The sequence below is a fragment of the Oncorhynchus mykiss genome, chromosome 6 (assembly GCF_013265735.2).
Source record: "Oncorhynchus mykiss isolate Arlee chromosome 6, USDA_OmykA_1.1, whole genome shotgun sequence".
Classification (NCBI taxonomy): domain Eukaryota; kingdom Metazoa; phylum Chordata; class Actinopteri; order Salmoniformes; family Salmonidae; genus Oncorhynchus; species Oncorhynchus mykiss.
This window is the reverse complement of record NC_048570.1, coordinates 27012451-27035963: the sequence shown is the minus strand read 5'-3', so window position 1 is coordinate 27035963 and position 23513 is coordinate 27012451. Positions and strand designations below refer to the sequence as shown.

At 40.9% G+C, this 23513-nt stretch overlaps 1 protein-coding gene across 2 annotated transcripts; it reads right to left on the bottom strand.

Annotated features, from left to right (window-relative positions):
• Positions 1-1714: 1714 nt before the first annotated feature.
• On the bottom strand, positions 1715-23010 carry LOC110525631 (beta-centractin). Of its 2 annotated transcripts, XM_021605921.2 has the most exons (11): positions 22813-23010; positions 20138-20202; positions 19144-19219; positions 18836-18961; positions 18470-18594; positions 18034-18250; positions 3644-3736; positions 3342-3516; positions 3150-3211; positions 2952-2992; positions 1715-2864 (listed from the first exon to the last, which is right to left on the bottom strand). In XM_021605921.2, the coding sequence occupies exons 1-11, from the start codon at positions 22858-22860 to the stop codon at positions 2762-2764; spliced, it is 1131 nt and encodes a 376-aa protein (XP_021461596.2). In that variant the 5' UTR covers positions 22861-23010; the 3' UTR covers positions 1715-2761. The 2 variants fall into 2 exon arrangements, with proteins under 2 accessions (XP_021461596.2, XP_021461597.2); XM_021605922.2 differs by lacking the exon at positions 20138-20202 and having other exon boundaries at positions 22813-22976.
• Between the last annotated feature and the right edge of the window lie 503 nt (positions 23011-23513).

The window sequence follows — 23513 nt, the reverse complement described above, 5'->3', positions numbered from 1 at the left end:
CACGGTGCAGGATATTTTTCATTTGCCAGAGAACACCAAGATGGGCAAATTCGCCACTGGCGCCCTGTGCTCTTCGCAGATGAAAGTTCACACTGAGCACGTGTGACAGTCTAGAGACGCCGTGGATAACGTTCTGCTGCCTGCAACATCCTCAAGCATGACCGGTTTGGCGGTGGGTCAGTCATGGTGTGTAGGTAGCCTGACTGCCATTAGGTACCGAGATGAGATCCTTAGACCCCTTGTGAGACCATATGCTGGTGCGGTTGGCACTGGGTTCCTCCTAATGCAAGACAATGCTAGACCTCATGTGGCTGGAGTGTGTCAGCAGTTCCTGCAAGAGGAAGGCATTGATGCTATGGACTGGCCCGCCCGTTCCCCAGACCTGAATCCAATTGAGCACATCTGAGACATCATGTCTCGCTCCATCCACCAACGCCACGTTGCACCACAGACTGTCCAGGAGTTGGCGGATGCTTTAGTCCAGGTCTGGGAGGAGATCCCTCAGGAGACCATCCGCCACGTCATCAGGCGCATGCCCAGGCGTTGTATGGAGGTCATACAGGCACATGGAGGCCACACACACTACTGAGCCTCATTTGGACTTGTTTTAAGGACATTACATCAAAGTTGGATCAGCCTGTAGTGTGGTTTTCCACTTTAATTTTGAGTGTGACTCCAAATCCAAACCTCCATGGGTTGATAAATTTGATTTCCATTGATAATTTTGTGATTTTGTTGTCAGCACATTCAACTATGTAAAGAAAAAAGTATTTAATAAGAATATTTCATTCAGATCTAGGATGTTATTTTACTGTTCCCTTTATTTTTTTGAGCAGTGTATAACATTCTATTGGTTGCAATAATTTAGTATAATTTAAATTGAATAAAAACATTTCTGGTGTTGTTTTGTACATTGAAAATCTCCTTCCAACTATTTTGAAACCTCTACTGTGAAGCTGTCCAATTTTTGGTCCTTAAATTAAACTAGCATACATTTTTATTTAGCACAATTTTCTTTTGCCAATTTTGGTATTTAATGCAGGGCTGACAGACAAGTTCCATATGATCTCTAGAGCAGATATTTTCATATTTTGTTAACTGCATGTGTGACAACTCCACTAGTTTTATTTATATTATTTACAAAGATTATACCATTTAAAAAATCATCTAAAAATATATATTTTTTAAATCAATTAGTATATTTTAGTTTAACCAAAATAGTTGTTTTAATATTTGTTTAGTCTTTTCTGGTGAATAAAACTGAAATTGCAAACAACTTTCTATGGCTTGTTTTAAAAATAGTGATATTTTAGAGATTATTTCATTTTCAAATAACTGAAAGTAAGGTAATCTGAAGGGAACTTTTACTAATCTGCTATAGAACTAGTTGCGATATAAATATAGTTTGTGTTTAAAAAAGGATTACAATAATGAGATGTATCCACCAATCCAGAGGATGGATGACTCCAATTGTTAGGGCGGAGAGATGTGGCTTTTCAGTATATTCATAATCTTTGGTGGAACACACCCATGGTAGGTGATAATTGGAATCCTTGGGACGTCATTACACTTAACCCTACCCCTAATTTAACCCTTTTTAAACCCATTTTAAATTTCAACCTCAATGGCGCAATGTCAGAGTTGGACACCCCAAGGATCCCCTTTTCCACACCAAAGAAACTGATAAAATAAAAGGTAGTGCAAATGTATATTATTTTGCCATTTTAATCAAAATCTTAGATTGCATCAGCATTGCTAATGTATTCAGCATAATAAACATAATCACATCCCAGCAGAGTGCACTCATTTATTGTAACTAAATTGACTAAAATAAAGTGCAAGCAACGCTCCAATATACAACTCAATTAAAAAATAATATTACCCTTGAAACTAACACAATACATATTTTGATCTAAAATGAAGTCACTAATACCAATTCTGTTTAGCTTGCAAACATCTGCCAGAAAAAGCATGACAACCGACCCATTGTCATGTCACCTTCAGTCCAGTTTAAAAGTTTAGCAAACCATGCAGGTTTGGAACATGAATTCAGTCAGAATATTCTCCATCAGCACAACACTGAAAGTGCTTTTAACTCATGTGGTCCACTCAAGATTTAATGTTTAATTCCCTAACAACATTGATTAAATGGCACCAGGTGATAAACCGATCAAATATTTTCAATACAATTTACATCAACTTGGGTTTGTAAGTTGAAAAGACACTGATGGACAGTTGAAAGACGCTGATGGATATTCAGACAGTGGGAAATAAAGAAATAACTTTAAGGTGTCTTTGCACACTATGTTTAATGTGCCACAGTAACAAAACCCAAAAGGTAAAAACACATCTCTTAATTGAATCTATACATCAAAGGAAAGCAGAACGTTCCCCTTCATTGCCATTTAATTAAGTTAAGGATTTTATGATCCATTTCATATGGGGCATAACAAATCGTAGAATAAATAAAGAATTTGCTTAAATGTTAAAAATAAGGAAAGTCCACAATATCAAGAGATGCAACTTAAAGCCTTGTCATTGGGACAGGTTCTGGGTCTGTCTGGTAATGGCTGCCCAACACTTTGCCAGTCCTGGCCAGTGTCCCCGTCATTTGGCGTGTGGAGGGGAGTCTGTAGAAGGCATGCCATAGGGAGCCATGAACTCTCCTTATCATAGGGGTAATGGGGAAGGGGGTGTAGTTGAGTAGTTGGTGGACTTGAACCAGAGGTTTTTGGGCATAATAGGAGCACCGCCCACCTCTTCAGAAGGTCTTCCGATGGATGGCATGTGCTCGGTCTTCCTCATACTCCTTCTTTGACACCCACATCTTCTTGAAGGTGTCCAGTGACGCAAGGATGGAGCCCCTTCAAGCATGCAACAAGAGAGGATCATAACTCTGGAAACAGAGACTAATCTGTTTAGTCTGTGGCTGATCACATGATGTTACTTACCCTATCCACGTGGAGTAGAGTCGTTCTTGGGGTGCAGAGATCTAACAAAGAGTAACACGGGGAAATAAATGGACTGTGACACAGCACAACTAGTTCAGAAATGGATGATAATTGTTGAACCAACATTAAACATTTAATACATTGAAATTGCTGCTCATACATATGTAAAGGAGTCCCCAAGGTTAGGGCAGCAAATACCTTTATTTTCACATCTTTGGGTGCCAACTTTTTCACTTCACTTAACAATCGATCACCAAAACCTTAGGGAAAGAAAACATGTAAAACAAGGACAGATAAAGACAATTAGCCAATGCTTAAGGAGTGGAGTGAAACGTTTGTTGTTTGCCAGTCCTCAATATGTAATTGGTGGGAAAGAATTCTAATGAATACCTTTGAGGAGAGTGGAGCCCCCAGAGAGGACAATGTTGGAAAAGAGTGTACGTCGCAGGTCCATGTCTGACTTCTGAATGGCAAAAGCCAGAACCTCGTGGATTCCTTCACTCTCGTCCCCTATCAGGTCTGGACGGAAAAGAAGCTCTGGGGCTCGGAATCGAGCAGGGCCAATCTACACAGGGTATAACAAGCTGTCAATACTTTGGTATAAATACAAAAGTTTACGTGCCATGTCAAAATAGCAATATTGAACAACTTTCAGAACCATACATGTTGCGAATGCATCTAAAATGACTCACATCCAATGTGCTGCCATCAGGAAGAGTGTACTGTGCCTTCTCTGTCTCCAAGGTTTCATCTTTCTGTGGGTTCAGAGATAGGTAGCATGCTCTCTGCAGAGGTAAACAAGATAAAAGTGACAGATGTCAAGGACAAAGGTTGAATCAAAAATCTAAATAACAGGACTGACAGAGTGTCTTGTGAAGATTGTAGGGGTTGTCAAACAAGTTAATCACAATATTTGAATTTGGCCCTAATGGAAGATTTCTTCTAGAGGTCGACCGATTAATTAATTGGCCGATTTCAAGTTTTCATAACAATCGGTAATCAGCTTTTTTGGACCTGATTACATTGCAATCCACGAGGAAACTGCGTGGCAAGCTGACCACATGTTATGCGAGTGCAGTGTCAAAAGGACCTTGTGGCTGCAAGGAGCCAAGGTAAGTTGCTAGCTAGCATTAAACTTATAAAAACAAATCTTCACAAAATCACTAGTTAACTACACATGGTTGATGATATTACTAGGTTAACTAGCTTGTTCTCTTGCGTTCAGTGCAAGCAGAGTCAGGGTATATGCAACAGTTTGGGCCGCCTGGCTCGTTGTGAACTGTGAACTAATTTGCCAGAATTTTACATAATTATGACATAACATTGAAGGTTGTGCAATGTAACAGAACTATTTAGACTTAGGGTTGCCACCCGTTCGATAAAAAAGGAACGGCTCCGTATTTCACTGAAAGAATAAACGTTTTGTTTTCGAAATGATAGTTTCTGGACTTGACCATATTAATGGCTCGTATTTCTGTGTCTATATTATAATTAAGTCTATGATTTGATAGAGCAGTCTGACTGAGCGGTGGTAGGCAGCAGCAGGCTCGTAAGCATTCATTCAAACAGCACTTTACTGACTTTGCCAGCAGCTCTTAGCAATGCTTGAGGCACATCGCTGTTTATGACTTCAAGCCTATCAACTCCAGAGATTAGGCTAGCAATACTAAAGTGCCTATAAGAACATCCAATAGTCAAAGGAATAGGAAATACAAATGGTAGAGAGAAATAGTTGACGTGTCATAATTCCTACAACCTAAAACTTCTTAATAACCTCTTACAGCTACCCCCCTACTTTTTTCAATTTCCGCCTGAAGACATACCCAAATCTAACTGCCTGTAGCTCAGGACCAGGACCAAGGATATGCATATTCTTGGTTTCATTTGAAAGAAAACACTCTGAAGTTTGTGTAAATGTGAATTGAATGTAGGAGAATAACACAATAGATCTGGTTTAGATAATACAATGAAAAAAACATATGTTTTTGTCCTCTTAAAATGAACAAGACAAAACAAACATTCAGATAGGATGACGGGGACAATTTCAGTGAAAAACACAAGAGGGCAACAGTACTTGTGCAAAGTTTCAGAATGATAACTTCCAAAATGAGTGTGCTACATGACATTTATCATGAAGTCACCCAGGTGTCCCACACAAGTATCCCAAATGTACCCAAGTGGCCAAATTGGTGAAGTTATACATTTTGAATGGAATAACAATACACAAAATACCAAAATGGTATTTTAACACCCCCCCCCCCCCCCCCAGAAAAAATGGAGAAAAAACATGAAAAAAAAAATATACATTTACAAAATAACACTTTCAATATTTGGAAGACCCTCAGTCCTACACAATATTGTGCTGCTGATGCCAGGTGCCATAGCAGTATCTTTCTGCTGTAAAGCAGAGGGTCACCAAGCATGTGGTGCAGGTGATGGGGGACTTCATTTTGCAAAGAACACAGCGACGCCTCCATGCTGTGCCCTTTTGGCCCTGAGGCACATCCATGCCTGCAGAAATACATTTGGGCAGATGAACACCACTTGTGGCAGGAGCTGGATGAACCAGCTTCAGTGGGGGATGGACACCTTGGCACTGGGGGCTCCCATTCGGAGTCAGTGTTACTGTGAAAGAAAATGTTCAGTTAGAATAGTTTCACATATGAGCCCTGTATCATCAGGTATAATAAACACACATATATATATTATATATATAAGTACAGGGAACATAAGGTTGAATATATTATTATAGACCTGCTAAATCTACTGTCTCATTTATATTATGACAGACCAGCTAGATCTACTGTCTTTATTATATTACAACAGACCAGCTGTATCTACTGTCTCCATTTCACTTTGGCCATTGTTGTGGGCCTGCCCTCCCCTCAACAGCCTCAAATAGGCTATTTCATTTCACAAATAATATTTTATATTATTAATTTCAAACAACGGCATTGGCATGAGAAAAACTTACCAGTCCAAAACGATGTCCTTTCTGTTCAAAAAATATTCCTCCATTTGGGAATCGCTAAATGAATCGTCCTCCAACAATCTCTGTCTCACTTACCCAATCAATTTCTTCTAAAATTGTGTGTACATCTGTATATCTCGACTTAGATTTAGCTTTCCCTGACTTAGTTGCCATACGGATTGATATATAAACAGCTGAAGATGCGCTTTACCAAAACAACGCTGTACGTAACATGTGGCTCCTTCCGGTATGAATCTTCAATGGCGAATGAACCTCCTTACGCCGGAGTTTACTACATGGGTTGGTCTTCCAACACATAAACATTACATATTGCCGTTTACCTCAGCTCATTGGCTATCTACCCAGCTACATTTCAAGACGATCAGTGGTCATTGGGTTAAAATACAGTCAATCAATGAAACAGCGGTCATATCATTGGTGCACAATGATGTCATTACTTGTCTTCAAATCGGTTTCTTTCAGTCAATACGTCCCGCGAAATGACCCATCAGGTTTGGTTGTGTTACAAACAAACCAGTTGATTGCAATGAAACCAAACATGACTGGAAAAGTCACGTTTAGTGTGTGCATTTACATCGAATGTGTCGTCGAAAATGGAATGAGACGGAATTCACGACACGCGGTACACAAAATGTTTCGTGTTGGGCTATAAAAATAGATTTTATCAAACAAAAGACCATTCATTGTGTAACAATGAGCATTGGGATTGCAAACAGAGGAAGATCGTCAAAGAAACAATTTATTTTATTGCAATTTGTGATGTTACGCCTGTGCTGGTTGAAATAGCTTTTTTTTAATGGGGCTTTGTTCTCAGATAATCGCATCGTATTCTTTCGCAGTAAATCCTTTTTTAAATCTGACAACGCAGTTGGATTAGCAAGATTCTAGGCTTTCGACCCATGTGAGACACTTGTATTTTCATGAATGTTTAATATGACTATTTATGTAGCGATCACCGTATGTTAACCGTATGGTTAACTGGGAATATTGAACCACCAGCTTTCATATGTTCTCATGTTCTGAGCCAGGAACTTAAAATGTTAGCTTTTTTTACATGGCACATACTGCACTTTTACTTTCTTCTCCAACACTGTTTTTGCATTATTTAAACAAAATGTAACATGTTTAAATATTTATTTGAGACTAAATAGATTGTGTATCATATTAAGTTAAAATAATACTAATACTATTAAGTTAAATTAATAATAAGATATACACACACACACATATATATATAAAATACAGATATACATGTAACCGATGTGAAATGGCTAGCTAGTTAGCGATGGGACTGAAGCGGTTGTTGCCCTTGCTCTGCGTGTGGCGCGATGGGTAATGATGCTTCGGGGGTGGCTGTTGTTGATTTGTGCAGAGGGTCCCTGGTTCGAGCTCGGGTCGGGGCGAGGGGACGGACGAAAGTTATACTGTTACATTGATGCCATGACCCGGATCACTGGTTGCTGCGGAAAAGGAGGTCAAAAGGGGGGTGAGTGTAACCGATGTGAAATGGCTAGCTAGTTAGCGGTGGTGCGCGCTAATAGTGTTTCAAATCGGTCACTCGCTCTGAGACCTGAAGAAGCTGTTCCCCTTGCTCTGCAAGGGCCGCGGCTTTTGTGGAGCGATGGGTAACGATGCTTCGTGGGTGTCAGTTGTTGATGTGTGCAGAGTGCCGGCAGCACTCGTGCAGCGCCAGACCATGACACTCCCACCACCAAGCATGATTGTAGGCAAGACACACTTGTCTGTAATCCTCACCTGGTTGCCGCCACACATGCTTGACACCATCTGAACCAAATAAGTTTATCTTGGTCTCATCAGACCACAGGACATGGTTCCAGTAATCCATGTCCTTAGTCTGCTTGTCTTCAACAAACTGTTTGCGGGCATTCTTGTGCATCATCTTTAAAAGTGGCTTCCTTCTGGGACGACGGCCATGCAGACCAATTTGATGCAGTGTACGGCGTATGGTCTGAGCACTGTCAGGCTGACCCCCCACCCCTTCAACCTCTGCAGCAATGCTGGCAGCACTCAAACGTCTATTTCCCAAAGACAACATTTGGATATGACGCTGAGCACGTGCACTCAACTTCTTTGGTCGACCATGGCGAGGCCTGTTCTGAGTGGAACCTGTCCAGTTAAACCGCTGTATGGTCTTGGCCACCGTATTGCAACTCAGTTTCAGCGTCTTGGCAATTTTCTTATAGCCCAGGCCATCTTTATGTAGAGCAACAATTATTTTTTTCAGATCTTCAGAGAGTTCTTTGCCATGAGGTGCCATGTTGAACTTCCAGTGACCAGTCAGTATGAGAGCGATGACACCAAATTTGACACACCTGCTCCCCATTCACACCTGAGACCTAGTAACACTAACGAGTAACATGACACCGGGGAGGGAAAATGGCTAATTGGGCCCAATTTGGACATTTTCCAAATTGGGGGGTGTAATCACTTTTGTTGCCAGCGGTTTAGACAATAATGGCTGTGTGTTGAGTTATTTTGAGGGGACTGCAAATTTACACTGCTATACAAGCTGTACACTCACTACTTCTTCTTCAGTGTTGTCACATGAAAAGATGTACTCAAATATTTACAAAAATGTGAGACATGTACGCACTTTTGTGATGTGATTTTTTACCAGTATAATATATATACAGTGCCTTGCGAAAAGTATTCGGCCCCCTTGAACTTTGCGACCTTTTGCCACATTTCAGGCTTCAAACATAAAGATATAAAACTGTATTTTTTTGTGAAGAATCAACAACAAGTGGGACACAATCATGAAGTGGAACGACATGTATTGGATATTTCAAACTTTTTTAACAAATCAAAAACTGAAAAATTGGGCGTGCAAAATTATTCCGCCCCTTTACTTTCAGTGCAGCAAACTCTCTCCAGAAGTTCAGTGAGGATCTCTGAATGATCCAATGTTGACGTAAATGACTAATGACGATAAATACAATCCACCTGTGTGTAATCAAGTCTCCGTATAAATGCACCTGCACTGTGATAGTCTCAGAGGTCCGTTAAAAGCGCAGAGAGCATCATGAAGAACAAGGAACACACCAGGCAGGTCCGAGATACTGTTGTGAAGAATTTTAAAGCCAGATTTGGATACAAAAAGATTTACCAAGCTTTAAACATCCCAAGGAGCACTGTGCAAGCCATAATATTGAAATGGAAGGAGTATCAGACCACTGCAAATCTACCAAGACTTGGCCGTCCCTCTAAACTTTCAGCTCATACAAGGAGAAGACTGATCAGAGATGCAGCCAAGAGGCCCATGATCACTCTGGATGAACTGCAGAGATCTACAGCTGAGGTGGGAGACTCTGTCCATAGGACAACAATCAGTCGTATATTGCACAAATCTGGCCTTTATGGAAGAGTGGCAAGAAGAAAGCCATTTCTTAAAGATATCCATAAAAAGTGTCGATTAAAGTTTGCCACAAGCCACCTGGGAGACACACCACACATGTGGAAGAAGGTGCTCTGGTCAGATGAAACCAAAATTGAACTTTTTGGCAACAATGCAAAACGTTATGTTTGGCGTAAAAGCAACACAGCTGAACACACCATCCCCACTGTAAAACATGGTGGTGGCAGCATCATGGTTTCAGCCTGCTTTTCTTCAGCAGGGACAGGGAAGATGGTTAAAATTGATGAGAAGATGGATGGAGCCAAATACAAGACCATTCTGGAAGAAAACCTGATGGAGGCTGCAAAAGACCTGAGACTGGGACAGAGATTTGTCTTCCAACAAGACAATGATCCAAAACATAAAGCAAAATCTACAATGGAATGGTTCAAAAATAAACATATCCAGGTGTTAGAATGGCCAAGTCAAAGTCCAGACCTGAATCCAATCGAGAATCTGTGGAAAGAACTGAAAACTGCTGTTCACAAATGCTCTCCATCCAACCTCACTGAGCTCGAGCTGTTTTGCAAGGAGGAATGGGAAAAAATTTCAATCTCTCGATGTGCAAAACTGATAGAGACATACCCCAAGAGACTTACAGCTGTAATCGCAGCAAAAGGTGGCGCTACAAAGTATTAACTTAAGGGGGCTGAATCATTTTGCACGCCCAATTTTTCAGTTTTTGATTTGTTAAAAAAGTTTGAAAAATCCAATAAATGTCGTTCCACTTCATGATTGTGTCCCACTTGTTGATTCTTCACAAAAAATACAGTTTTATATATTTATGTTTGAAGCCTGAAATGTGGCAAAAGGTCGCAAAGTTCAAGGGGGCCGAATACTTTCGCAAGGCACTGTATATACACATACATACGTGGGGCAAAAAAGTATTTAGTCAGCCACCAATTGCGCAAGTTCTCCCACTTAAAAAGATGAGAGGCCTGTAATTTTCATCATAGGTACACTTCAACTACAGACAAAATGAGAAAAACACATTGTAGGATTTTTAATGAATTTATTTGCAAATTATGGTGGAAAATAAGTATTTGGTCACCTACAAACAAGCAATATTTCTGGCTCTCACAGACCTGTAACTCCTTCTTTAAGAGGCTCCTCTGTCCTCCACTCGTTACCTGTATTGATGGCACCTGTTTGAACTTGTTATCAGTATAAAAGACACCTGTCCACAACCTCAAACAGTCACACTCCAAACTCCATTATGGCCAAGACCAAAGAGCTGTCAAAGGACACCAGAAACAAAATGGTAGACCTGCACCAGGCTGGGAAGACTGAATATGCAATAGGTAAGCAGCTTGGTTTGAAGAAATCAATTGTGGGAGCAATTATTAGGAAATGGAAGACATACAAGACCACTGATAATCTCCCTCGATCTGGGGCTCCACGCAAGATCTCACCCCGTGGGGTCAAAATGATCACAAGAACGGCGAGCAAAAATCCCAGAACCACACGGGGGGACCTAGTGAATGACCTGCAGAGAGCTGGGACCAAAGTAACAAAGCCTACCATCAGTAACACACTACGCCGCCAGGGACTCAAATCCTGCAGTGCCAGACGTGTCCCCTTGCTTAAGCCAGTACATGTCCAGGCCCGTCTGAAGTTTGCTAGAGAGCATTTGGATGATCCAGAAGAAGATTGGGAGAATGTCATATGGTCAGATGAAACCAAAATATAACTTTTTGGTAAAAACTCAACTTGTCGTGTTTGGAAGACAAAGAATGCCGAGTTGCATCCAAAGAACACCATACCTACTGTGAAGCATGGGGGTGGAAACATCATGCTTTGGGGCTGTTTTTCTGCAAAGGGACCAGGACGACTGATCCGTGTAAAGGAAAGAATGAATGGGGCCATGTATCGTGAGATTTTGAGTGAAAACCTCCTTCCATCAGCAAGGGCATTGAAGATGAAACGTGGCTGGGTCTTTCAGCATGACAATGATCCCAAACACACCGGGCAACAAAGGAGTGGCTTCGTAAGAAGCATTTCAAGGTCCTGGAGTGGCCTAGCCAGTCTCCAGATCTCAACCCCATAGAAAATCTTTGGACGGAGTTGAAAGTCCGTGTTGCCCAGCAACAGCCCCAAAACATCACTGCTCTAGAGGAGATCTGCATGGAGGAATGGGCCAAAATACCCGCAACAGTGTGTGAAAACCTTGTGAAGACTTACAGAAAACGTTTGACCTCTGTCATTGCCAACAAAGGGTATATAACAAAGTATTGAGAGAAACTTTTGTTATTGACCAAATACTTATTTTCCACCATAATTTGCAAATAAATTCATTAAAAATCCTACTTTGTGATTTTCTGGATTTCTTTCAATTTTTTTCTGTCATAGTTGAAGTGTACCTATGATAAAAAGGAGAGGCCTGTAATTTCAGTGGGAGAACTTGCACAATTGGTGGCTGACAATACTTTTTGCCCCACTGTACATTCACACACGCTACCAATTAACTGATTTAAGCTTACTGTTTTGTATTGAATGTCTACAGTAGCCACAACAGCACTCTGTAGGGTAGCACCATCGTGTAGCCAAAGGACAGCTAGCTTCCGTCCTCCTCTGGGTACATGGACTTCAATACAAAACACAGGAGGCTCATGGTTCTCACCACCTTCCACAGACTTCCACAGTAATATTGACAACTTCCGGAAGAACGTCCTCCAACCTATCAGAGCTCTTGCAGTATGAAATGACATGTCCACCCAATGAAAGTACTGAAAACATAAACTGCAGCTAGCTAGCACTGCAGAACATAAAATGTGGTGAGGAGTTGACGCAAAGAGAGATAGACAATGGCTGAACAGTTTTGAACAAATTAATTTATTAAAAAATAAAGCAAAAGAGAGAACTGTTTCGTATTTTTTCCCCCACTTAGCTAGCAAATGTAGCTAGCTAGCTGGTTTACCCTACTAAAACACCAGTCTCAAAAAGAGTGATGCAAACTAAACGAAATCAAGATAAACATACCTGATTTCTCCAATAGTAACTTGTTTGCAAATGTTGGACTAATCCTTACACCCTAGATCAGCTAGATGCAGGCAAAAGTGTAGAAGGCGGTATTGAATGTGTCACTGTCTGTCCATGTATCACCTCAAATTTCTCTCGACCTGTGTGCAATTAAGTTGTAAACTTTAATTCATAGGCTAGGTTGTAGCAACCCTCATGATGGGTATAGGAAAAATTACAGTATCATGTAGTAGACTATAAATGTTAAATTGAACGGGGTAAATGGAATATGAATGACAATCATCCAATATGCTGTAATAGAAATAAGGCCATGGTTACGAGAAAAAATAATAATATCGCCCTCCCTCATCTTAAACTGCACCAACCGCCTCACACACACACACACCTTTAAGTACTTTTAAAACTTCAGGTATTCTCAATCAAATAAAATCAAGTTTATTGGTCACATACACAGATATGCAGATGTTATGACAGGTGCAGCGAAATACTTTTGTTTCTAGCTCAAAGTGCAGTAATTGTTTTGTACCAAGCAATACAAAACAATCCAAAATATAAAGAAATTATAAAATAGAGTGAGGAATATAAATATACACGGAACAAAAATATAAGTGGAACATGGAAAGTGTTGGTCCCATGTTTCATGATCTGAAACAAAAGATCAGAGACATTTTCAACACACAAAAAGCTTATTTCTCTAAAATATTGTGCACAAATATGTTAACTTCTGTTAGTGAGAATTTCTCTTTTGCCAAGACAATCCATCCACCTGACAGGTGTGGCATATCAACAAGCTGAGTAAACAGCATGATCATTACAAAGGAGCACACCACATCTATAAGGGCATCGATGACGTCGTCCCCACAGTGACCATACCCCAACCAGAAACCATGGATTACAGGCAACATCTGCACTGAGCTAAAGGGTAGAGCTGCCACTTTCAAGGAGCGGGACTCTAACCCGGACGTTTATAAGAAATCCCGCTACGCCCTCTGACGAACCATCAAAACAGGCAAAGCGTTAATACAGTGTCATGACGTTGGCCTGGGGGTAAGTTTATGACAGTCATAAATACCTCTTCCCCCCTTTTTCATCTCTCTACCCTACTGATGTGACATTTGAAAACCCCTTGGCTTTCAGAATAGAGATTACGGGAACATCAGAAGGTGGGGGGAAATGAACTATATTCTGGTAATCCGACCAATTGAACATATGCGGTGGTACTTAATGAATATGATGTCAGTTCGGTTGTCATCTGAGACATTCTCATCGATGATAGGATGACAAACTCTACAGTGGAAAGTCTACACAGAGTTATCGGATTCACATGGAACGGTTGTTCAATTTAAATGTTTGAATATAAAATTATTGGTGAAGAGATGAAATGTAATTTTAGCTTCCAAAGGTTTTCATAAGGTTAGGGCTCTGCTCAATCAGTGGTCCGCCCCTGTGAAGAGACATGGGTTATAACACACCCTTCTCGCTCCACTATATAAAGCCTTGACGAAAATGTAACCTGTTCCAAGTATGTGAGGTCTGCAGCCTCTGCGTTAAAAGGACTAACATGTCAACTACAGAACTAAGCCAACCTCAGCGTGAGCTTTGGTTGCGAATGGTATGAACGTTGAACTCTTATTCACTGCAGAAGTGATACCTCCTAGCCGTTGAGTTAGCAACAGCAGCTGCAAACGCGGGCTAGGAAAGAACAGACAGTATCCCGTCTACAACACAACGACGTTACTACAACGTATCCAATTGACCACCAGAGACATTCTTCAAAGGACAAAGAACTCGGTTTGGCAACACGGCCTTCCATCTATCACCAACCTACCAAAGCGCAGCTCAGAGGAAATATTTATGGCATTTTCCTTTTCCAAATGGGCGGTAATTTAGAATGCATAAGATACTGTATTTACGATAGCACAGCTTCTCCCTTTGTCCCTCAGTCTTCCCGCTCTTTCACTCAAACCCAGCCCATTTTCTTTTGTGTAACCAGCTGTAATATCTGTTCCGCCCGCTAGGGACGTTTTCCTTTATGACGTAATTTGTAATCAAGGTATAATTCATTCTGTGTATATGTCATTCTGTGTGATTAGTTAGGTATTTAGTAAATAAATCATTCAACCCAATTTTGTATTGCTGATTAAACTGGTTAGCCAGAGTTTGTGAAGATAACCAAGAATGTACAACTTTCAGATGAGACTGAATTAAGGTGACGATTAATATTGACTGCTATTGATGTAAAATATTACTAGGTCTTTAAGAGTTTATTCGGAAGATAACAGCTTTATAAATATTATTTTGTGGTGCCCCGACTCTATAGTTAATTACATTTACGTGATTAGCTCAATCAGGTAATATTAATTACGGAGAAAGGAATTTATAGAATAGCATGTCATATCACTTAATCCAGCATAGCCAAAGACACGACAACAGGACTAAAATTGAATCGTACTACACCGGCTCAGACGCAGGTCGGATGTGGCAGGGCTTGCAAACTATTATGGACTACAAAAGGAAAGCATAGCCGTGAGCTGCCCAGTGACACGAGCCAACCAGACGAGCTAAATCATTTCAACGCTCGCTTCGAAGCAAGTAACATTGAACCACGCATGCAAGCACCAGATGTTCCGGACGACAGTGTGATCGCGCTCTCCGTAGCCAACGTGAGTAAGACCTTTAAAACAGGTCGACATCCACAAGGCCGCATGGTCAGACGGATTACCAGGATGTGTACTCCGAGCATGCGCAGACCAACTGGCTAGTGTCTTCACTGACATTTTCAACCCCCCCCTATCCGAGTCTGTGACACCAAAATGTTTCAAGCAGACCACCATAGTCCCTGTGCCCAAGAACATACTTCAGCTGTAGAGGTTTGAGGGTCTTAAAGGTCAGGCCAAATTTCTTCAGCCTCCTGAGATTGAAAAGGTGCTGAACTCAAGGGACCATTCGAGGTTGTGTGCACACCGAGAAACTTTAAGCTTTTGACCTTCTCCATTGCGGCCCAGTCAATGTGAAAGGGGAAGTGCTCTCTCTGCTGTTTCCCGTCATACACAATCAGCTCCTTCGTTTCATTGACGTTGAGGGAGAGGTTATTTCCTGGCACAACTCCACCAGGGCTCTCACCTCCTCCCTGTAGGCTGTCTCGTCATGGTTGGTAATCAAGCCTACCACGGTTGTGTCGTTGAGTTGATCATTCAGTATGAGACGAGCGTGGCCACGCAGACATGGGTGAACAGGGAGAACAGGAGGGAGTGTCTGTCTGCCCCAGGTCCGTGTTTCATAGCAAGTGAGTCATACTACAAGACAGGTCGTGGGAGACAATGCTCGGAAATTAATTTTAAATATTGACAAGTGGCAGTTGGGACATTGAGTGTGCATTGTCAACATGCTCATTTTGGCCAAAACACTTGCAGACCCGAGTGTTGACTATCGAACACAACAGCAAGTGGTTCTCGATAAAGGGGTTAAGGGCCAAGTGTTCGGTTTGAGATTCAGCCCTCTCACTCACACCACTCTTGCATATGCAGCCTACCTTTGAAGCATCTTTTTGAGTAGCATATTCCTCTTCAGTTCTTCCTGTGCCATCCACATACAGTGCCTTGCGAAAGTATTCGGCCCCCTTGAACTTTGTGACATTTTGCCACATTTCAGGCTTCAAACAAAGATATAAAACTGTATTTTTTTGTGAAGAATCAACAACAAGTGGGACACAATCATGAAGTGGAACGACATGTATTGGATATTTCAAACTTTTTTAACAAATCAAAAACTGAAAAATTGGGCGTGCAAAATTATTCAGCCCTTTACTTTCAGTGCAGCAAACTCTCTCCAGAAGTTCAGTGAGGATCTCTGAATGATCCAATGTTGACCTAAATGACTAATGACGATAAATACAATCCACCTGTGTGTAATCAAGTCTCCATATAAATGCACCTGCACTGTGATAGTCTCAGAGGTCCGTTAAAAGCGCAGAGAGCATCATGAAGAACAAGGAACACACCAGGCAGGTCCGAGATACTGTTGTGAAGAAGTTTAAAGCCGGATTTGGATACAAAAAGATTTACCAAGCTTTAAACATCCCAAGGAGCACTGTGCAAGCCATAATATTGAAATGGAAGGAGTATCAGACCACTGGAAATCTACCAAGACCTGGCCGTCCCGCTAAACTTTCAGCTCATACAAGGAGAAGACTGATCAGAGATGCAGCCAAGAGGCCCATGATCACTCTGGATGAACTGCAGAGATCTACAGCTGAGGTGGGAGACTCTGTCCATAGGACAACAATCAGTCGCATATTGCACAAATCTGGCCTTTATGGAAGAGTGGCAAGAAGAAAGCCATTTCTTAAAGATATCCATAAAAAGTGTTGTTTAAAGTTTGCCACAAGCCACCTGGGAGACACACCAAACATGTGGAAGAAGGTGCTCTGGTCAGATGAAACCAAAATTGAACTTTTTGGCAACAATGCAAGACGTTATGTTTGGCGTAAAAGCAACACAGCTCATCACCCTGAACACACCATCCCCACTGTCAAACATGGTGGTGGCAGCATCATGGTTTGGGCCTGCTTTTCTTCAGCAGGGACAGGGAAGATGGTTAAAATTGATGGGAAGATGGATGGAGCCAAATACAGGACCATTCTGGAAGAAAACCTGATGGAGTCTGCAAAAGACCTGAGACTGGGACAGAGATTTGTCTTCCAACAAGACAATGATCCAAAACATAAAGCAAAATCTACAATGGAATGGTTCAAAAATAAACATATCCAGGTGTTAGAATGGCCAAGTCAAAGTCCAGACCTGAATCCAATTGAGAATCTGTGGAAAGAACTGAAAACTGCTGTTCACAAATGCTCTCCATCCAACCTCACTGAGCTCGAGCTGTTTTGCAAGGAGGAATGGGAAAAAATGTCAGTCTCTCGATGTGCAAAACTGATAGAGACATACCCCAAGCGACTTACAGCTGTAATCGCAGAAAAAGGTGGCGCTACAAAGTATTAACTTAAGGGGGCTGAATAATTTTGCACGCCCAATTTTTCAGTTTTTGATTTGTTAAAAAAGTTTGAAATATCCAATAAATGTCGTTCCACTTCATGATTGTGTCCCACTTGTTGTTGATTCTTCACAAAAAAATACAGTTTTATATCTTTATGTTTGAAGCCTGAAATGTGGAAAAAGGTTGCAAAGTTCAAGGGGGCCGTATACTTTCGCAAGGCACTGTATGTGCATTGGTCAAATTATCAGGTTGCTAGCTAGCAAGGTAACATGACTAGCTAGCTAAACAATGTTTGTTATCAAACCAAAAAAATAGCAGCCCAGGAGTAGTTCAAAACGGCCCATGATATGCACATGAATCTGGGGCAGAAAAAAAAAAAATAGCTCCGGTAATATTGGGAGTAACTTTTACATTATTTTGGTTAGGGGCATAGCAACATAAAGGCGCAAGCATCAACTGTACCATCTTTGCTGTAGCCGCGTTTCCCCTTAAAAAGATCTGTGTGGAAACAGATGCACTTAAAACTTCTAGCATGGTGACGAAATGGACTCGCAATGAATGGAATAAAAAAAATGTACGCCGATAAACATGTCACGCGTTATTAACACATCAACTTTGACAGCCCAGAAGATTAAAACTATTTGACTAGAATTGTCACATTTTACCCCATCAAAAACTTAACACAATCTCCCCATCCATACCTCTTTGATAGTCCGCACAACCTCAAACTCAGCTGAAGTGTGGAAGTCATAGCCTTCCTTGCGCAGTAGCAGGCGTAGGTAGCGTGAGACATCCCGCCCAGCAATGTCCACCCGCATGATAGAATGAGGGATGGCAAAGCCTTCATAGATGGGCACAGCATGGGTTACCCCATCACCAGCATCCAGCACCACTCCTGTTGTCCGCCCTGTGGCATATCTGCAATATCCAAAGAGATATTCAAAACTGTTCCACTGTTTATGCTAATGATTATTACATCATTTTTTATATCTCTACAGTTATTAATGCATTATACATGCCATATTAGCCTGGATTTTCAACCTCTGGAGAATTAATTTTGTAATGTTCTGGTATGTCCAACATTACCCTGGCAAACAAAGGGGAAGATAGCGAGCTACAGAGGACAGACAAACTTACAAGCTTAATACTGCCTGCATGGAGATGAAGAGCGCTGGTACATTGAAGGTCTCAAAGAACACCTCTGCTGCACGCTCACGGTTTTTACTTGGGTTTAAGGGGGCCTCTGTTAAAAGCACAGGATGCTAAAGAACATTAGGAGAGATGGAAAAGAAAGTCAATGCAGTTAAACAGTTAAAAACAAAACCCCACATTCATATTCACCTTTTAAGAAACCCTGAGAGAAAAAAACATCTAAAATCAAATGTCATTTGTTACGTACGCCAAATACAACATGTGTAGACCATACAGTGAAATGCTTACTTACGTCTCATGATCTAATTAAAAGTACCCAGAATGTGTGTCACAGAAACAAGAGAAAAATACCTCTTCAGAGAAGGTCTGTAGTTGCTCCTTAGAGTACACATATTGCCAGATGCGCTCCATGTCATTCCAGTCCTTAACAATACCATGCTCCATAGGGTACCGCACAGACAGAAGTCCCCTGTGTTCCTACAATCACATGGAGATCAACAGGTGTTGGGAATAATGGCCATAACTATATTATTGTTTAAAAATACAGCTTCAGTGTCATAACGGCCTAAATATAAGCATACACCATGAAGCCCATTAGCCTACATTATGAGTTACACAATAGGGCCATGGAAATCGGTCTTAGAAACAACTGTACATACCTCTGCTTTTGGGCCAATGAAGAGATCTCCCTCCAGCGCACCTGCCATCACCCGAACATGCTTTGGACGACCCACACTAAAAGGTAAAGACATGGATTATATTACATACTTTAATTTAATCAAAGCATTTCAGTAAAATACATTACAGGGCCTCAAGAAAATATGAATACCCCTTGACTTATTCTCAAGTCTTGCCATAGATTTTCAATCAGATTTAATTCACTGTCTTCTTGGTAAGCAACTCCAGTGGGGATGTGGCCTTGTGTTTGAGGCTTCCTTTTCTTCCAATTAGGTTAGTTTTGTGGAGTAACTACAATGTTGTTGAGCCATCTTCAGTTCTCCTACCACAGCTATGAAACTAACCGTTTTAAAAAGTCACCTCATGGTGAGATGTCTGGCAACTGAGTTGGGAAGGACGCCTGTATCTTTGTAGGTGACTGGGTGTATACACCATCTAAAGTGTAATTTATAACTTCACCATGCTCAAAGACATTCAACGTCCGTTTTATTTCAATTTCACCAATAGGTGGCCTTCGTTGCAAGGCACAGGGAAACCTCCCTGGTCTTTGCGGTTGAATCTGTGTTTGAAATTCACTACTCGACTGGGGGACATTACATATAATGCATGTATGAGGTAGTCATTCAAAAATCATGTTAAACACTATTATTGCACACAGAGTCCATGCAACTTTGTGTATTATGGGACTTGTTAAAAACAATTTTACTCCTGAACTTACTTAGGCTTGACATAACAAAGGGGTTGAATACTCAAGATATTTCAGCTTTCATTTTAAAATTAATTTGTAAAAATTTCTAAAAACATAATTCCACTTTGACATTAGGGTGAATTTATTGTAGGTAAGCCCAAAAGACAAAAAAAATCTACATTTAATCAATTTCAAATTCAGGCTGTAACAATATGTGAATACTTTCTGAAGGCACTGTAGGTATTTAATATTATAGCGTTGAGATGGCTGAAGGTGTTTGATCTTACTAGTTTGGAAAGCAGTATTTGGGGATCTGGTCTCCTGCAAAACCAGCTTTAACAACACCAGAGCCCTGAAACAGAAAGTAAGAAAATCCAAATGTGGCCCCTTGCAAGCTAGCTACATAAATTAACTAATTTATTATAGAGGCCGAGGGTGTCTCTGACACCATCTGTTCAGCTTGTTTGTATAGTGATGTCATGAGACAGTGCTGAGGGGGAAACACCAGCACGCAGGAATCCTATAAACTACTGTATCAGACCCCAATATCAGAAGTAAAAAGTATTTTCCTTGTTGTTCATCACAATTATTGTACTCTAATGCTTGACTACGGTCAGTAACACAATGATGCACAAGTAAATTAAGCTTTCTTTAATTTCCCAATGATGCTGATTTCAAGTAGCCTGAAGCGGAAACTGATAATCTAACCTAGATGAGCTAATTATCCACTCAAGATTAACTAATTTCCTCATTCATGTCCTTTCTTTCATTGCTCACGTCTTAATTATAGCTGGCTAGATAGCTCACCCTGACAAACAAGATAATAGCTAATGTTTGACTGTGAGCTTTCCCTGGTTAGCATAGGGATGAGGATGGGTCGGGGATGCAACCGTCCGTTAGCTAACTGTTAGTTATAGGTTAGCTTGGTTACCACCCACATTCCCAACTGCTATAGTAGATTTTAGCTAGCGAGACGAAATTACTGACTGATGAGCAAAACTAGTCTGAGGCTTCAGCAAATATTTCTCTCTCTGGCTTTAGCTAATTTACCTCATCTACACAGAACAAAAATATAAACGCAACAATTGTTGGTCGCATGTTTTATGAGCTGAAATAAAAGACCCCAGAAATGTTCCATATGCACAAAAAACTAATTTTGCTTACAATTGCAACAAATTTGTTTACATCCCTGTCAGTGAGAATTTCTAATTTGCCAAGATAATTCATCCACCTGACATGTGTGGCATATCAAGAAGCTGATGAAACAGAATGATCATTGCATATGTAGGTGCACCTTGTGCTGGGGACAATAAAAGGCAAATAAAATGTAGAGTAGTCACACAACACAATGTTACAAATGTTTCAAGTTTTGAGTGAGGATGCAATTGGCATGCTGACTGCAGGAATGTCCACCAGAGCTGTTGCCAGATAATTTAACGTTAATTTCTCTACCACAAGCTTCCTCTAACGTAATTTTAGAGAATTTTTCAGTATGTCCAACCGGCCTCACAACCACGTGTAACCACACCAGCCCAGGGCCTCCACATCCAGCTTCTTAAACTGCGAGATCGTCTGAGACCAGCCACCCGGACAGCTGATGAAACTGTGGGTTTGCACAACCTAAGGGAAGCTCATCGTCCTCACAAGGGTCTTGTCCTGAATGCAGTTTGGCGTTGTGACTGACTTCAGTGGGCAAATGCTCACCTTCGACTGTCACGCTGGAGAAGTGTGCTCTTCGCAGATTAATCGTGGTTTCAACTGTACAGGGCAGATGGCAGAGTGTATGGCATCGTGTGGGCGAGCGGTTTGCGGATGTCAACGTTGTGAACAGAGTGCCCCATGGTGGCGTTGGGGTTATGGTATGGGCAGACAAACTACGGACAATGAACACGATTGCATTTTCTCGACAGCAATATACCGTGACGAGATCCTGAGGCCCATTGTTGTGCCATTCATCTGCCTCCATTACCTCATGTTTCAGCCTGATAATGCTTGGAGTGCCCCGTGTCGCAAGGATCTGTACACAATTGCTGGAAGCTGAAAATGTCCCAGTTCTTCCATGGCCTGCATACTCACCAAACATGTCACCCATTGAGCAAGTTTGGCATGCTCTGAATCGATATTTACAACAGCTTGCTCCAGTTCCCGCCAATATCCAGAAACTTAATTCAGCCATTGTAGAGGAGTGGGACAACATTCCACAGGCCACAATCAGCCTGATCAACTCTGCGAAGGAGATTTGTTGCTTAGGCAAACGGTGGTCACACCAGATACTGACAGGTATTCTAATCCACACCCATATTTTTTTGTTTTGTTTAAGGTATCTGTGACTAACAGATGCAAATCTGTATTCCAAATCATGTGAAATCCATAGATTAGGGTCTAATGAATTTATTTCAATTGACTGATTTTCTTATATGAACTAACTCAGTAAAATCTTTGAAATTGTTGATGTTACGTTTATATTTATGTAACTAGCAAATGAAATTGTTTGCAAAAGAACCGTGTTTTCCCCTATGAACACGGACTTTGCTGATACTAACGTTAGCTCGCAAGTTTATTGAGGTAAATGTAGCTACTTAGCTAAATTATAGTACTACGGTAGCTATATGACTGAAATATGTGGTTGTCCCACCCATCCACTGAAACCCACCTGGCTAGCTTTAGTTATCTAATTAATGGACTAATTGTAGCGGTGGCTACATCGTTCGGGATTAAGAGTACGGATAATATAACTAGCCATTTGATAAGAGCATCTGCTAAATTACTAAAATGTCAATGTAACGTTAGCTAGTGTACGTTAATCAGCTTGCTAGCAACCTAGTGTTAGCTAGCTAGTTAACGTGTATAAACAAGACAGCAACCACATTGAACCGCAGACTAACGTTAGCGAGTGATGCATTTATTTTTTACTAAGGTCAGCTACAAATTGTTTGCGAGCTAGCTAACGTTAACCACTTACATTATCAATCACCACAGGCTGATTTGCTATTATATCGTAGGACTCCATGGTGATACAACGAGCTATCCACTCTTTATTGAATCCTGTTTTCCTAGCTAGAACGTAATATCGTCTGTTGGTGGAAAAGCGCAACGCTGAAGAAAGAACGTGTACGTATAGAGCTTCTCAACTATAATAGCTAATCGACGTACATTCGAAGACTACGTACAGCCCCATAAGCCATTGCAAGTGAAACGTTGACGCTACAAAGGAACGTACGGCCACAACGTTGCAAAACGTTGAAAAACATTTTGGTCTGAGTAACTTCTTTTAGATAGACTGTGACGTTCTTATTATTATACACTTCAAAATATTAAAGGAAGGTCAGCTCTTTGTACATCATGTTACTAGAATTTATGTTAATAGATTAGTTAGGCCTAACTCAAAATGTAAATGTGTTCAAACCATGCAATTACCAGTTATGACTGACACAATAACATTTTATTTTATCTGATATCTCCATACAAATTGAAAAAAATCTGTGACAAATCTGCAAAAACCTGTTTCGATTAGGCTACAGCACCACCAGATGGCACTGAAATAACGTGGAATGTGGGACTTTACAATTAGGATAGTGTCTTCCCACAGTTACTGTAGAGTGGCATTCTTTCTTCTGACAACATAAGCAAGACTACACATGGGATGTTTCACTTTTCTTACTT